The sequence below is a fragment of the Neomonachus schauinslandi genome, chromosome 16 (genome assembly GCF_002201575.2).
Source record: "Neomonachus schauinslandi chromosome 16, ASM220157v2, whole genome shotgun sequence".
Classification (NCBI taxonomy): Eukaryota; Metazoa; Chordata; class Mammalia; order Carnivora; family Phocidae; genus Neomonachus; species Neomonachus schauinslandi.
Window position 1 is genome coordinate 3580720 of NC_058418.1, and position 14002 is coordinate 3594721.

At 45.4% G+C, this 14002-nt stretch overlaps 1 protein-coding gene across 1 annotated transcript; it reads right to left on the reverse strand.

Annotated features, from left to right (window-relative positions):
* Positions 1 to 4393: 4393 nt before the first annotated feature.
* LOC110573624 (T-cell-interacting, activating receptor on myeloid cells protein 1-like) lies at positions 4394 to 9109 on the reverse strand. Its single transcript, XM_021682253.1, has 5 exons — positions 9028 to 9109; positions 7094 to 7129; positions 6673 to 6963; positions 6102 to 6398; positions 4394 to 4841 (listed from the first exon to the last, which is right to left on the reverse strand). Exons 1-5 carry the CDS (start codon positions 9059 to 9061, stop codon positions 4699 to 4701), a joined length of 801 nt encoding a protein of 266 aa, XP_021537928.1. The 5' UTR covers positions 9062 to 9109; the 3' UTR covers positions 4394 to 4698.
* Between the last annotated feature and the right edge of the window lie 4893 nt (positions 9110 to 14002).

Consider the following 14002-nt stretch of genomic DNA (forward strand, 5'->3'; position numbering starts at 1 on the left):
TGTGTCTCTCTCCGTCAAATAAAAAAAAAAAATCTTAAAAAAAAAAAAAAAAAAAGAAAGAAACAGAGGGCGCCTGGGTGGCTCAGTCGGTTAAGCGGCTGCCTTCGGCTCCGGTCGTGATCCCGGAGTCCCGGGATCGAGTCCCGCATCGGGCTCCCTGCTCGGCAGGGAGTCTGCTTCTCCCTCTGACCCTCCCCACCTCATGCTTTCTCTCTCTCTCTCAAATAAATAAATAAAATCTTAAAAAAAAAAAAAAGAAACAGAAAGACAAAAATACACAAAATTCTGATTAAGGTGATGGTCACCATTAGAAAAGGGTAACATTTTCCCTGGAAAAAAAAAATAGAAAAGGGTAACCTTTTTAGAACAGTATATCGAACACTTAAATATAGGATGAAGGTTAAAGAAAAAAGAGCATTAAAAATCACCAATTCGGTAATGAAATCACGGCATAAAGAGAAGTCATTTGTGGTATCAAAAATATACAAGGGGAGGGGTAAAAGGATGGGACTTTGACAGGCAAACTGCTATCAGCAGAAAGGGGACTATGTTATCTATGAGATGTTTGATGTAAACCTCACAGTAACCATAAAGCAAAAATCTAGAGCAGACGCGAAACATGAAAAAATGCGCAGACTGAGCAAATCACAATGGAAAACAACCAACTTACAAAAGTAGACAGAAACAGACGGGGATACCAGATAAGGGAGTAATCTCCAAAATATATAAAGAACTCACACAACTCAGTAACAACAACAACAAAAACAATCCGATTAAAACACAGCCAGAAGTAAATAGACATTTTTTCCAAAGAAGACATCCAGATGGTCAAGAGACAGTGAAAAGACACTCCACATCACTCAGCGTCAGGGAAATGCAAATTGAAACACAATGATATGTCACCTCATCCTGTCAGAATGACTATCATCAAAAAGGTAAGAAATAACAATGCTGGTGAGGATGTGGTGAAAAACAAAAACCAAAACCAAACACTTGTTCACTGTTGTGGTAATGTAAATTGGTCCAACCACTATGGAAAACACTATGGAGATTCCTCAAAAAATTTAAAAGAGAACTATGAAATGATCCAACAAGTCCACTTCTGGGAATATATACCCAAATGAAACAAAAACAGGATTTCAACGAGATCTCTGCACACCCATGCTTACCAAAGCATTATTCACGTCAGCCAAGATATGGAAACAACCCAAATGCCCATCAACTGGTGAATGGATATAAAGATGTAGTACCGGGGTACCTCGCTGCCTCAGTCCCCTGAGCATGTGACTCTTGAGCTCGAGGTTGTGGGTTCGAGTTCCACGTTGGGTGTAGAGATTGCTTGCAAATACTCTTAAAAAAAAAAAAGTAATACATACACACAATGTAATGTTAAAGGAGGATATCCTGCCATTTACAACAACACGGATGGACCCTGAGCACATTATGCTAAGGGAGGTAAGCCAGACAGAAAGACAGGTACCGTATGCTACCACTTACAGGTGGAATCTAAAGAAGTCAAACTTACAAAACAACAGAGCGTAAATGGGGATTAGCAGGAGACGCAGGGATTAGACTAACGTTTTTCAGGGTACAAACCTGTAACGAGTAGTAAATAAACCATGGACCGCATAATGAATATAGACAATAACATTCTACTGTAATTAGACAAGGGGATAAATGTCGCTACAACGATGTTACAACACAGAAATGTATCAAAATCACAGCTGTGCGCCATAACCTTACACAATGTTACACGTCAAATTTATTCAAGAAGCATCAAAACGTCTGGCACGCCCTCCTTGAAGACTTCGAAGTATTAAATGGGTTACACTAAGGGAAAGCTCTGGAGAGGAAAAGACCCCCTTGCGTATTCAGGGCGCTCCCTGAGATGCCACACCCAAAGCGCCTGAAATCCAGGAAGCCCCCCTTCCTCTGCGAGGCGGAGGCGGGGGGCCAGCGCAGGCGGGTCCCCGGGGCGCCCCGGCCCTCGAGCCCGCGTCTACGGGGCGCACCCCAGGGCGCGGGGAGCGCTCCGCAGGGCCGCCTCAGGAGCGTCCTCCGGGGAACGCCCTCTCACCTGGCGACGCGGGAGCGCGGGGCCGGTCCTCACCTGTTGGGGACTCCGCCCCGCCTCACCAGACGCGACAGGCTGGGCTCCCACCGCCCGGGACGCCGCTCTCAGGCCTCTCCCGGCACAGACCCGCAGGGCGCCGGGGCGCACAGGGCGGGCACCGAAGCTTCCCGAAGGCGCACGCGGCGCGCACGCTGGGGCGGCCGGCGGAGCGGCCTCGGGCCGAGCCCCCACCCCCTGCGGCCCCGGAGTGAGCGAGCGAGCGCGCGGCGGGCGGTGCGCAGGTCGGGAGCGCGCGGGCCGCAGCTGCCCTCTAGGGTCCCGCCCCCTGGCCGGACTGAGCACCAGTGCCCTGTGCATCCAGGGGAATGTCGAACTGCCCCCGGGCTCGGCCCTGTGAACGGCCCCAGTACGCCGTCCGGCTGGAGCCCTGCTCAGTGGGCCTAACCTGCGGGGCCCCCGGCCAGAGGCTCAGCCCCGCACGGGCCGCTGGGACTTGTAGTCCCCAGGGCGGGCCCGACGCGTCAGTCATCCCCTCCGGGAATCAGTAGGGCCGGACACCACTCCGTTTCGCAGCGTTGGAGAGCACAGTGCTTCGCTTGCATCACACGCGGGTCCGTTCTTACTGAGCGCCCGCTGAATGCTGCACACCTTAGCTGGACTTGGGGGAGAGTCGGTGAGCTCCTGCGCGCTTCAGGCAGAAGGATGAACTTGCAAGGAAGAACGTCAGGAACAAAAATGACAAATTCTAAGTGCTGCTGGAGGTCACACGAGGGCCAGAGAGTTAAACATCTGCCTTCGGCCCAGGTCATGATCCCAGTGTCAGGGTCCCTGCTCAGCAGGGGAGTCTGCTGCTCCCTCTTCCTCTGTTCCTTCTCTCTCTCTCTCTCTCTCTCGCAAATAAATAAATAAAATCTTTAAAAACGTGGAATGCTCTAGATGAGGGGGAGGTGGCAGGGAGTAGAAAGGAGTGTGGTCTGGCTGTAGTAAGTGGTTTATGTCAGACAATGGTGAGCAAGGCTTAGATGGGGCTGTGGTCACCAGCGTCTTTGGGCCTCACTTTCAGAAAGGGCCTCCGAGGGACACCTGGGTGGCTCAGTCACTTAAGCATCTGCCTTTGGCTCAGGCCATGATCCCAGGGTCCTGGGATGGAGTCCCACACTGGGCTCCTTGCTCAGCAGGGAGCCTGCTTCTCCCTCTGCCCCTGCCTTGCTTGTGCCCCCCCCACTGAGAAAATAAATAAATAAATAAATAAATCCTTAAAAAACAAACAAAAAAAGGAGCCTCAGTTTTGAGTTTGCCTCCAAGAGAGACCATCAGCACAGGCAGGGAGATGCCTCTTCAGACTTAAATAAAAGAGAACATCTCACTGCTGGTTTCCAGTTTCTGGACCTCAAGGCCCCTATTGGTCTAAGAATCGATTTGCGTGTATAAATCCTATCATTAACTTGAGAGTACCACAATTAGATTGAGACATAAGCTTTCAATAATGCTACCATTTTTTTGGCATTTATTCAATTTTTGTGTACCAGAAGTCTTAAGGGAAGCGGACCTAAATCTTTCTTGACCTAAAGGAGCATGTTGATGCTTTGGGGCTTGGTCCTGAGAGCAAGGGATGATTTATGAGAGCAGTTTTGATGCCTTTCAATGGCTCAGACATAAACCCACAGTTCAGAAAATCCTTTTCAAGACCACTGGTTCTTAGCTTTTGATTTCAGAAAACAAGATCACACTTAAGTAAAAGATATTTATTCTCAAATTTCTCAGGTAATGGAACACCAGGATGTCATGATGCTTTTACTTTTACTAAAACACTGTGGAACACTGTATCACACTTAACTGGTATGGAATTTGTGGTTAAATTCCACCTTTTCTGTATCGTATTAACAGTAAAAGTGAGCTGGTGCCATATACTTTATTAATTTTGATTTTGACACACAAATAATTTAACAACCAAATGATACTATCTTAATTTATGTCATCCTGAGCACCAAGAAGCCTTCAAAGTGGGGGACAGTTCCTGGTCACTCCTGTCACTATCCTAGATGACACTGTCAGAAGATGCAGGGGCCACTTTCGGTCTTAGATAATGTCAGGAAATGAGTGAGATCACATCTCATCTGCAAGCTTCCCAAATCTCCCTCATGTGCACCTCCTGTCCCAGGGTAGAGGAGAACCAGATCTCACACAAGCTCTTAACTTGATCAAGGACGCATCATTCCCCCTGGACAGCTGTGGAGCCTATGTGTAGAAGGACAGATGTGAGATCAGGAAGGGAGGAAGAGAAGAAATATTTCTCCTGGCCCCCAAACACGGGCTCTCCGCCGGGGGGACACCACCCCACTCCCATCCTCCATATCTAGGGGTGTTGGAAAAGTGCAGTAGTACTTGCTTGTTATCATCTTCCACAGTGATTTGGGGCTTCAACTGCTCTTTAATGGGAAAGAGGAACAGTGCTAAATGTTCCCACAACGAACAGGATGGTCCCATATGGTGAAGAAATATCCCACCAAAAATGCCATCTGTGCCCATGTTGAGAAACACAAGAAGTCCCATGGGAGAGTTCGGTGTTTAGAGAACCCCATGTCACTACAGCAGCCCATGAACAAGAGAGGCGCTCAGGTGTTTCATACGGATCCACGTGGAGACTCCTTCTGGCTGCACCAGGCTTCCACCACGAGAGCCCCCATAATCACCACCATTATGGCAGCCAGACCCAGTCGGATGAAGTTGCCCATGGTGTAATCCCCCGACGTGGCATCTGGGGGAGCTGGGAGAGAGAAGAGGATGAGCACCAGCCGGAAAGGAGCATCCCTCCTTCTCACGTGGATCTGCCCAATGTGGCTCTCCTGCACCTGCTTGTGCTTCCTGGGCAGTGGTCAGCTGCACCTTCACTGACGTTGTAATCACTGAAACCACATGTGGGATTTCCTGAGAGTTGTGGTGGGTCTTCCTTTGTCTCCTTTCTATTCTCTCTGCCTTACCGCTCTTCCTTCATTTCTTTGCTCTTCATCTCATTTCCACCCTCCCACACTGCCCTTTCCCCTTCTCCTTCCTTGTAGTAGGAATCAGGCTTAGGAGCAACCCCAAAACCCAAAGGTGCTGCACGGAGAATGAAAGTAGTTCAGGGCTCCGTCTGCTCCCCTCCTCAGAGCAAAGACAGTGCAGCCAGCGAGCTCCAGAAAATTCAAGCTTAGTAGCTGAGCATCGGAACCACCATGCATTTCATTTCAGCTTCACCCAAGAAGAGCTAGGGCTCGCCATTGGCCCTGGCTCCTAGACAGAACCTGCACTTGAAACTTCCAGCTCACACGTGCCATGAGTGCAGAGTTCATGTCTGAAGACATCAGCAACAATGCTCCCTGGAGACAGAGTCCATGGGGAGAGACCCGTGATGACCCCACCAAGCCCAGGATGCCCTCTGCATCCCTCAGCACCGCCTGCCCGGACCTTGCTTTCCAACTACAGAACGTTCGCTGACCACAGCGCACACGCAAACTTTTACACCACCGAGGAAGCAGGGTGTAGCATCCAATGAAGCAAGAAGAAGATCAGTTTAGAAGATCCCACATCTATGCCAGAAAAGCAGGCAGCTGGGGGAGCACCGTGTTCTAAGCGTGAGAAAGGTACCGCCATGCAGTTGCCATCAGCAGGATGCACCACAACTCTAAGTGACGCCCAGGGTGGCAGGAGGGGCTCTGGTGGTGGCGGAATGGATCGTTTGGAAGAACAGCCTGAGACATTCTCCAAGAATGCAAAGCAACAAACGCCAAAGACTAGAAAGTAGGAAAGGAGAGATTTAAAAAGGAGATGCTCAGGAAAGTGAAGGAGAAACAGGAATCAGAAAGAGAAGAAATGCTCTCCAGTTAAAAAAAAAAAAAAAGACGCACACCTTAAACTAATACAGTGTTATAAGCCAGTTATAGGTCAACAAAACAGGAGAAAGAAAATAAATAGCCAAAATAAAAACAAACTAATTAATGAATTAATTAAATTTTTAAAATGTCCTAAGAATCATGCAAAACTTCACCTGTCACCCGGATCTCAAGATGATCACTAGGCTGTGAGGTCAGGAAAGGAGCCTTCACCAGAAAGTACACACAGCTGTAGTTCCCCGCATCACTGATTGTCACAGTCCGGAGGGAGAAATCCGCCTCCTTCCCTGCAGGACTCTGGACCTGTATGGGCCCTGCTGCTCCCGCCTTCAGTAGAGCGAACATTACAGGCACGAAAATATTGTCTGGCCTCTGGCACTGCAGGGTCACAGTGTCTCCTGCGGTCACCTCACCCCTTTGGTGGGCTTGGAGGGAAGGTTTTGGTAAATCTCCTGGAAGAAAAGGAGGGCTCCAAGGTCATGGGGAGCAGCCCGGGGTCCCCCACCCTCCCTTGTTCTCCCGGCAGGGGTTCCCGCCAAGGGGGGGAAATGACAGATCCCTGGTCTCACCCTCTTTCCACTCTGACTGTGGGAAGATTTCCCCAGCAAGCCCTGGATGAAGCTGAGCCAGGTCAGTCTGTTCTGTGTTTCTCCATCTCCCCTTGTTCCCTCCCTCCCCCACACCTGTCCCTGCAAGACCCTATGTCCCTCCGAGGCACCTCCTCACCTGTCACCAGCAGTAGGAGGATGTCACTGGGCTGTGAACTTATGTACGGGCTCCCTAGTCTGTAGTACTCACAGGTGTACTCTCCAGCATTGTTGGTGTTTAGGTCAGTGAAGTGAAATTCAGCCAGGCCCTCTGTGGAAGCCCATGATTGCACAGACTGCAAGATATTTTTTCCCTTTCTGAGAACAAAGTTGACATTCTTGGTAGAAGTCCAGCATTGCAGCGTCACATTACTCTTGCGAGACACCACCGAGCTGGGCCAGGCCCTGAGGGAGGGCTTGGGAAGGGACTCTGGAAGGAAGCAGATTTGGGGATGGGATTTGGTGCCCTTGTCTGCTCTCAGGAAACCCCTTGAAGGAAAGAGAAGGGACACAGGGAGTTTGGAGTGAAGGGGAGGGAGGGTCTGACTGAAGGAACTCACCATCAGTTGTCCTGCTTCCTTGGCCAGCACACAGCCCTGCAAGAGAACCGTCCATGAGACATGAGCATCCACCTGGAGCCCCGTCCCAAGCGGTCTCCCCGGGGGCTGCTGCTGAGCACGGACCCTGGAGGTCATGCATCTGGGGCTTCTCATTTCCCCACCTGGACTGTGGCTGCAGCTCTGCTCTGGGCTCCTTCCCCACTCTCCCAGAAGGTCTCCTGTGCAGCTCACTCCTCCCACAGCCCCAGGACCTGGCCTGGTTCCCCAATGTCCACAAGCCCCTTAATCCTTAAGAGTGTTTGTGTACTCATGCCATGGGAGACACAAGGCATTACTGTCTTGTCAACACCTGGAACATAGCTACTCTATTCTGTTCTCCTTAGCATCCCCAGTGTCTACACAATCCTGGAACATAGTAAGAAGCACCTTGGCCAACAGAAGAGATGCCCCAAGTTAACATGGCTCAGATTTTTCAAGGCTGGTAGAAAGATTCAAACTTCTAATACTGTCCTTTCCTCATTTCACCAGATAGACCAGCCTGAAGGCAAAGAAAGCCCCGGGGATTACCCTAGAATCTAGGGATCAGAGACTATTGTGAAGACCAATCACATCGCTGGGACCCAATTAAGCTAAGACCCACACTGTCCCTATTTGTGCAAAGAAGGCTTTCTTAGCACCAGCAAACAGACATCCTGAGTTGTCCCCAGCTCTATGCCCTGGGATATTTTGAAGCACTCTGCTTTCATCTCCTTATAATTTTCCCAACCTGGCACTTGCTGACTCACCCCAAGGACTTTCCCATTATGAAGAGCCCATGCCTCATTCTTAATATCCCATTATGACCAAGTGGAAACAACAGTGACTTTGGAGCCAGACAGGCCTGGGTTTGAATGTTGAGGTTTCTGCTCACTCACTGTGTGGCCCTGAGCAGGAACCCTGAGCTGTCAGTCTCTGGTCCTCATTTATCAACACGGGTCTGATTTCCATCACACAGGTTGTTTGCAAGGGTCAGAGCAGTATTTCCCACAGAATGGAATACAAACCACAGGGGCTCTACAGATGATTTCAGGGGATGCAGTGACATGGTATTCTATAGCATTGATCAAAAAGGTATTACCCTTTCAAATCACGTCCACTCCTTTGATCACAACAAAGAATTACTCAAGCTAGAGATCAACCTTCTTACACATCTGTCTCTGGCCAACTGCCATTTGTAATAAAGAAGTAGCTGGGGGCTCAGAAATGTGATGGCCAACAGCCCATGGCTAGAATGTCCTAATGTCTTCTTCCTTTGCATTGTATATATGTTTACATTAACCTTCTATATTTTGCTAAGTGACCCTGGCTTTTCTTTTAAATTTTATTTTTTAATTTAAGCTATTGGCATAAAATTTCCATCTTCAGATGAATGGGCCTGTTTAAAATAAAGATATTAAGGGGCGCCTGGGTGGCTTAGTCGGTTAAGCATCTGCCTTCAGCTCAGGTCATGATCCCAGGGTCCTGAGATCGAGCCCCACATCGGGCTCCCTGCTCGGCAGGAAGCCTGCTTCTCCCTTTCCCGCTCCCTCTGCTTGTGTTCCCTCTCTCACTGTGTCTCTGTCAAACAAGTAAATAAAATCTTTAAAAAAAAATAAAAATAAAATAAAGATATGAAAAAATAAATAAAACAAAATAAAGATATTGAGTCAATAAAATTTTAAATAAGTAGGGATGGTAGAGGCATACAGGACAGTTATGGACGTGAAATGTATTTGCATACTGGAGAACATTTGATGGGTAAGATGTATCTAAAGCCTCCCTCAAGGTTCCTGACACACATGAAGCAATCAGTAAAGATAAGCAGATGTTACCACTTCTCTTTCCAATTCTAGTGGTCACATCTTTCTCCACCCACCTTTATCTCTAATCCCAGTCAACGGGCCCAAGGGACTTACCAAAGCAGAGGAGGCAGAGGAATTCAGGGATCATACTGCAGCCTGCTTCTAGGGGCCCCTCTCTGGTTTCGTCCACGACAGCGAGGGAAGGTGGATGTGGGGGGTGGCATCTTTCGCCAAGACTTCTCTTCCTTCCTCTCATGTGACCGTTAGGTTTTGTGTTCCAACCACATTCAGAAAACAAGAAGAAATAAAATGCTCCATGAGGTCATAATTTACGCAAACTCTTTATGTGAGCACAGTGAATTCAGGCCTCAAATTCTAACCCACCTAGAAAAGCCAGAGGTGCTAGACTCCTGGATCCAAATGATTCCACTGAGGAGATGGAAACAGGTTGGTGCAGAGACTGCTGGAGATTCTCTGGTCTATAGAAAAGATGCTGGGCTTTGGAACTGAATGAAGGAGTCAGTGTTAGTGACTATTTTTGAGTGACTCTAGTGGATGAGGTGTTTCTCTGAGGTCCACGCACAGTGAAGGAGCAAGACCAATGGTTCATGGGGACGCCTGGCTGGCTCAGTCAGTGGAGGCTGTGCCTCTTGATCTCAGGGTTGTGAATTCAAGCCCCATGTTGGGTGTAGAGCGTACTTAAAAAAAATAAGACTATGGTTCATCATTTGAAAACAAATTGAGTCTGGAGAGTTACACTGTGTAAAGTTTTCTTGTAAAGATTTTATTTTTAGGTACTTGTCAGAGAGAGAAAGAGAGAGAGCACAAGCAAGGGGAGAAGCAGACTCCCCGCCAATCAAGGAGCCCGATGTGGGACTCGATCCGAGGACCCTGGGATCATGACCTGAGCTGAAGGCAGATGCTTAACGACTAAGCCACCCAGGTGTCCCTAAAGTTTTTTTGTTTTAAGTGGGAAAATTCAACACAGTTATTAGTAAGTCCAACATAAATGCTTCTATCTATTGGGTAATCACTAAAAGAATTGTACAAAAAGCAAATAGATGGAAAAAAAATAGGGGAGTTAAAATAGCCTATTAGAAAAAACAATATATATTTTTTTAAACAATGATATTGGAGGGGCACCTGGGTGGCTCAGTTGGTTAAGTGTTTGACTCTTGATTTTGGCTCAGGCCATGATATCAGGGTTGTCAGACTGAGCCCTGAATCAGGCTCTGCCCTGAGCCTGCTTAAGATTCTCTGTCTTTCTCTCCCTCTGCCCCTCACCACCCCACTCACATGCTCTCTCTCTCTCTTTCTCTCTCTAAAAAAAAAAAAAATTGGAAATGAGGAAACATAAAAGAGATGTGCAGATAGAAGAATTAGCAAGATGATAAACTTACATCCTACAAATAGGTAATTACATGAAATATAAATGGGCTCAAAAAGTCAATTAAAAGACTATTAGACTGGGTGTTTTAAAAAGACCTAAATGTATGCTGCTTTTTAAGGAGAAACACTTTTTTTTTTTAAGATTTTATTTATTTATTTACTTGAGAGAGAGAGAGAGAGAAACAGCATGAGAGGGGATAGGGTCAGAGGGAGAAGCAGGCTCTCCGCCGAGCCGGGAGCCCAATGTGGGACTCGATCCCAGGACTCTGGGATCATGACCTGAGCCGAAGGCAGTCGCTTAACCGACTGAGCTACCCAGGAGCCCTAAGGAGAAACACTTTTAAAAGATAAAGTAAAGAGAAATACTTTAAGTATATGCACAGATGAGTTGAAAGCAAAAAAATAGAAAAAGATATAACATGCAAACACCAGCAAAAGAAAAGTAATATGGCCGTATTAGTATCATATAAATAGATTTAAGGCAAGAAATAGCATTAGATATGAAGAGGAATACTTCCTAAGATAAGAGTCAATACAAGAGGAATACATAATAATCCAAACTTCGTGTGCACCTACTAACATAGATACAAAAATCCATAAAAGAATTGTTGACACTATTAAAGGACCTAAATAAACCTATAATCACATTCTCTTTTAACACATCTCTCTCAGTAACTGCATTCCACGTGAAAAAAAAAAAAAAACAAGTCAAAACAAAGAAACAAAAGAAATACATTCACTATCTCAAGCAATCAAACCCAGGAAAAGTAAAGATGCCATTTCACTCTCTATCTGATAAAAAGGTTTTAATGTTAACATGTCATGTTGAATAGAATTTGGGAAAATTACATGTGCATCATCAGTTTTTAGGATGAAAAATCAATATTCTTTACCAAATGGCCACTAGGTTATGAAGCTTATCAGCCCCCCGCCCCCACCACCACACACAACACTTATAGCCTTCCATCTGGGAGTTTAAATCCCAGTAGTTTTACCCTGAGGAATAATTAAGGTTATCCAAAAGATTTATAATAATTAAAGTTGTCCAAAAGATCAGGTTGTCCATAATCATTTTATTTATTTATTTATTTATTGGGAGCAATATAAATGTGCAGAAGTAAGAGATTGGTTAGTTACAAGTTCTTACTTCCATAGAGGGGAAAACTATGCATCAATTTAAATCACATTGTGGAGCATAAAAATAAAATTTCAATTTTCTAAGAAGATATGAAAATGTATATAAATATGTATAAACAAATAAAGGAACCTCAAAATTAAAAAAAATTTAGAAATAAATCACACTGTGGAAGCCATTTATAACTATGGTGTGAGAAAGTACTCATTGGCATGGAACACTCTTTAAAATGTGTTGGTTTGTGGGGCACCTGGGTGGCTCAGTCGTTAAGCATCTGCCTTCAGCTCAGGTCATGATCCCAGGGTCTTGGATCGAGCCCCGCATCGGGCTCCCTGCTCGGCGGGAAGCCTGCTTCTCCCTCTCCCACTCCCCCTGCTTGTGTTCCCTCTCTCACTGTCTTTCTCTGTCAAATAAATAAATAAAATCTTAAAAATAAATTAAATAAATAAATAAATAAATAAAATGTGTCGGTTTGTGACTGAAGAAGATAACCATATAGGATATGTAGATCATACATATGTGTGTATATATATATATACACACACATATACATCTATGTGCATATATATTATCCTATATCAGATATCTTGTATAAGAAAAAATTTCTCGGGGCGCCTGGGTGGCTCAGTTGGTTAAGCGACTGCCTTCGGCTCAGGTCATGATCCTGGAGTCCCTGGATCGAGTCCCGCGTCGGGCTCCCTGCTCGGCAGGGAGTCTGCTTCTCCCTCTCCCACTCCCCCTGCTTGTGTTCCCTCTCTCGCTGTGTCTTTCTCTGTCAAATAAATAAATAAAATCTTTAAAAAAAAAAAAAAAAAAAGAAAAAATTTCTCATATATATATATACACACACACACACACACATATATATATATAATAAATTTTTTAGGATATATCACCCCAAACATTAGGATATATCACCCTAAACATTCTAAAGAAGTTAGCCTTACAGGGGCGCCTGGGTGGCTCAGTCATTTAAGCGGCTGCCTTTGGCTCAGGTCATGATCCCAGGGTCCTGGAATCGAGCCCCGCATCGGGCTCCCTGCTCCGTGGGAAGCCTGCTTCTCCCTCTCCCACTCCCCCTGCTTGTGTTCCCTCTCTCGCTGTGTCTCTCTCTGTCAAATAAATAAATAAATAAAATCTTTTTAAAAAAGGAAGTTAGCCTTATATTAATAAAAAGAAAGAATAAGAACCATATGATCCTCTCAATAGATGCAGAAAAAGCATTTGACAAAATATAGCATTCTTTCTTGATAAAAACCCTCAACAAGTAGGGATAGATGGAACATACATCGACATCATATACAAAAGACCACAGCTAATATCATCCCCAGTGGGGAAAAACTGAGAGCCCTTCCCCTAAGGTCAGGAACAAGACAAGGATGTTCACTCCTACCATTACTATTTATTTAACATAGTACTGGAAGTCCAAGCCTCAGCAATCAGACCAGAAAATGAAATAAAAGGCATCCAAATTGTCAATGAAGAAGTCAAACTTTTACTATTTGCAGATGACATGATACTCTATGCAAAAAACCCAAAAGACCCCACCAAAAAACTGCTAGAACTGAGACATGAATTCAGCAAAGTCACAGGATATAGAATCAATGTGCAGAAATCTGTTGTATTTCTATACACCAATAATGAAGCAGCAGAAAAAGAAATCAAGGAATGGATCCCATTTGTAATTGCACCCAAAACAATAAGATACCTAGGAATAAACATAACTAAAGAGGTAAAAGATCTGTACTCTGAAAACTATAAAGCACTTAGGAAAGAAATTGAAGAGGACACAAAGAAAGGGAAAAGCATTCCATGCTCATGGACTGGAAGAAGAAACATTGTTAAAATGTCTACACTACCGGTAGAAATCTACACATATATTGCAATCCCTATCAAAATACCACCAGCATCTTCCACAGAGCTAGAATAAACAATCCTCAAATTTGTATGGAACCACAGAAGACCCTGAATAGCCAAAGCAATTCTGAAGAAGAAAAACAAAACTGGAGGCATCACTTCAAGCTATATTACAAAGCTATAATCATCAAGAGAGTATGGTACTGGCACAAAAACAGACACATAGATTAAGGGAACAGGATAGAGAATCCAGAAATGGACCCTCAACGCTATGGTCAACTAATCTTTGACAAAGCAGGAAAGAATATCCAGTGGAAAAAAAGACAGTCTCTTCAACAAATGGTGTTGGGAAAACCGGACAGCAACGTGCAGAAGACTGAAACTGGACCACTTTCTTACACCATACACAAAAATAGACACAAAATGGATGAAAGACCTAAATGTAAGACAGGAAACTATCAAAATCCTAGAGGAGAACGCAGGCAGCAACCTCTTTGACCTTAGTCACAGCAACTTATTAAACATGTCACCAGAGGCAAGGGAAACAAAAGCAAAACTGAACTATTGGAACTTCATCAGGATAAAAAGCTTCTGCACAGTGAAGGAAATAAACAACAAAACTAAGATGCAGCCTACAGAATGGGAGAAGATATTTGCAAATGACATATCTGATAAAGGGTTAGTATCCAGAATCTCTAAAGAACTGGG

Coding starts and splice junctions, on each gene's coding strand:
- LOC110573624 (XM_021682253.1), bottom strand. CDS start 9,061: ATGATCCCTGAATTCCTCTGCCTCCTCTGCTTTG. Junction 6,399..6,672: donor CCTCCTACTGCTGGTGACAG/GTGAGGAGGTGC, acceptor CTTTTCTTCCAG/GAGATTTACCAAAACCTTCC. Junction 4,842..6,101: donor TCTTGAGATCCGGGTGACAG/GTGAAGTTTTGC, acceptor TCTCTCTCCCAG/CTCCCCCAGATGCCACGTCG.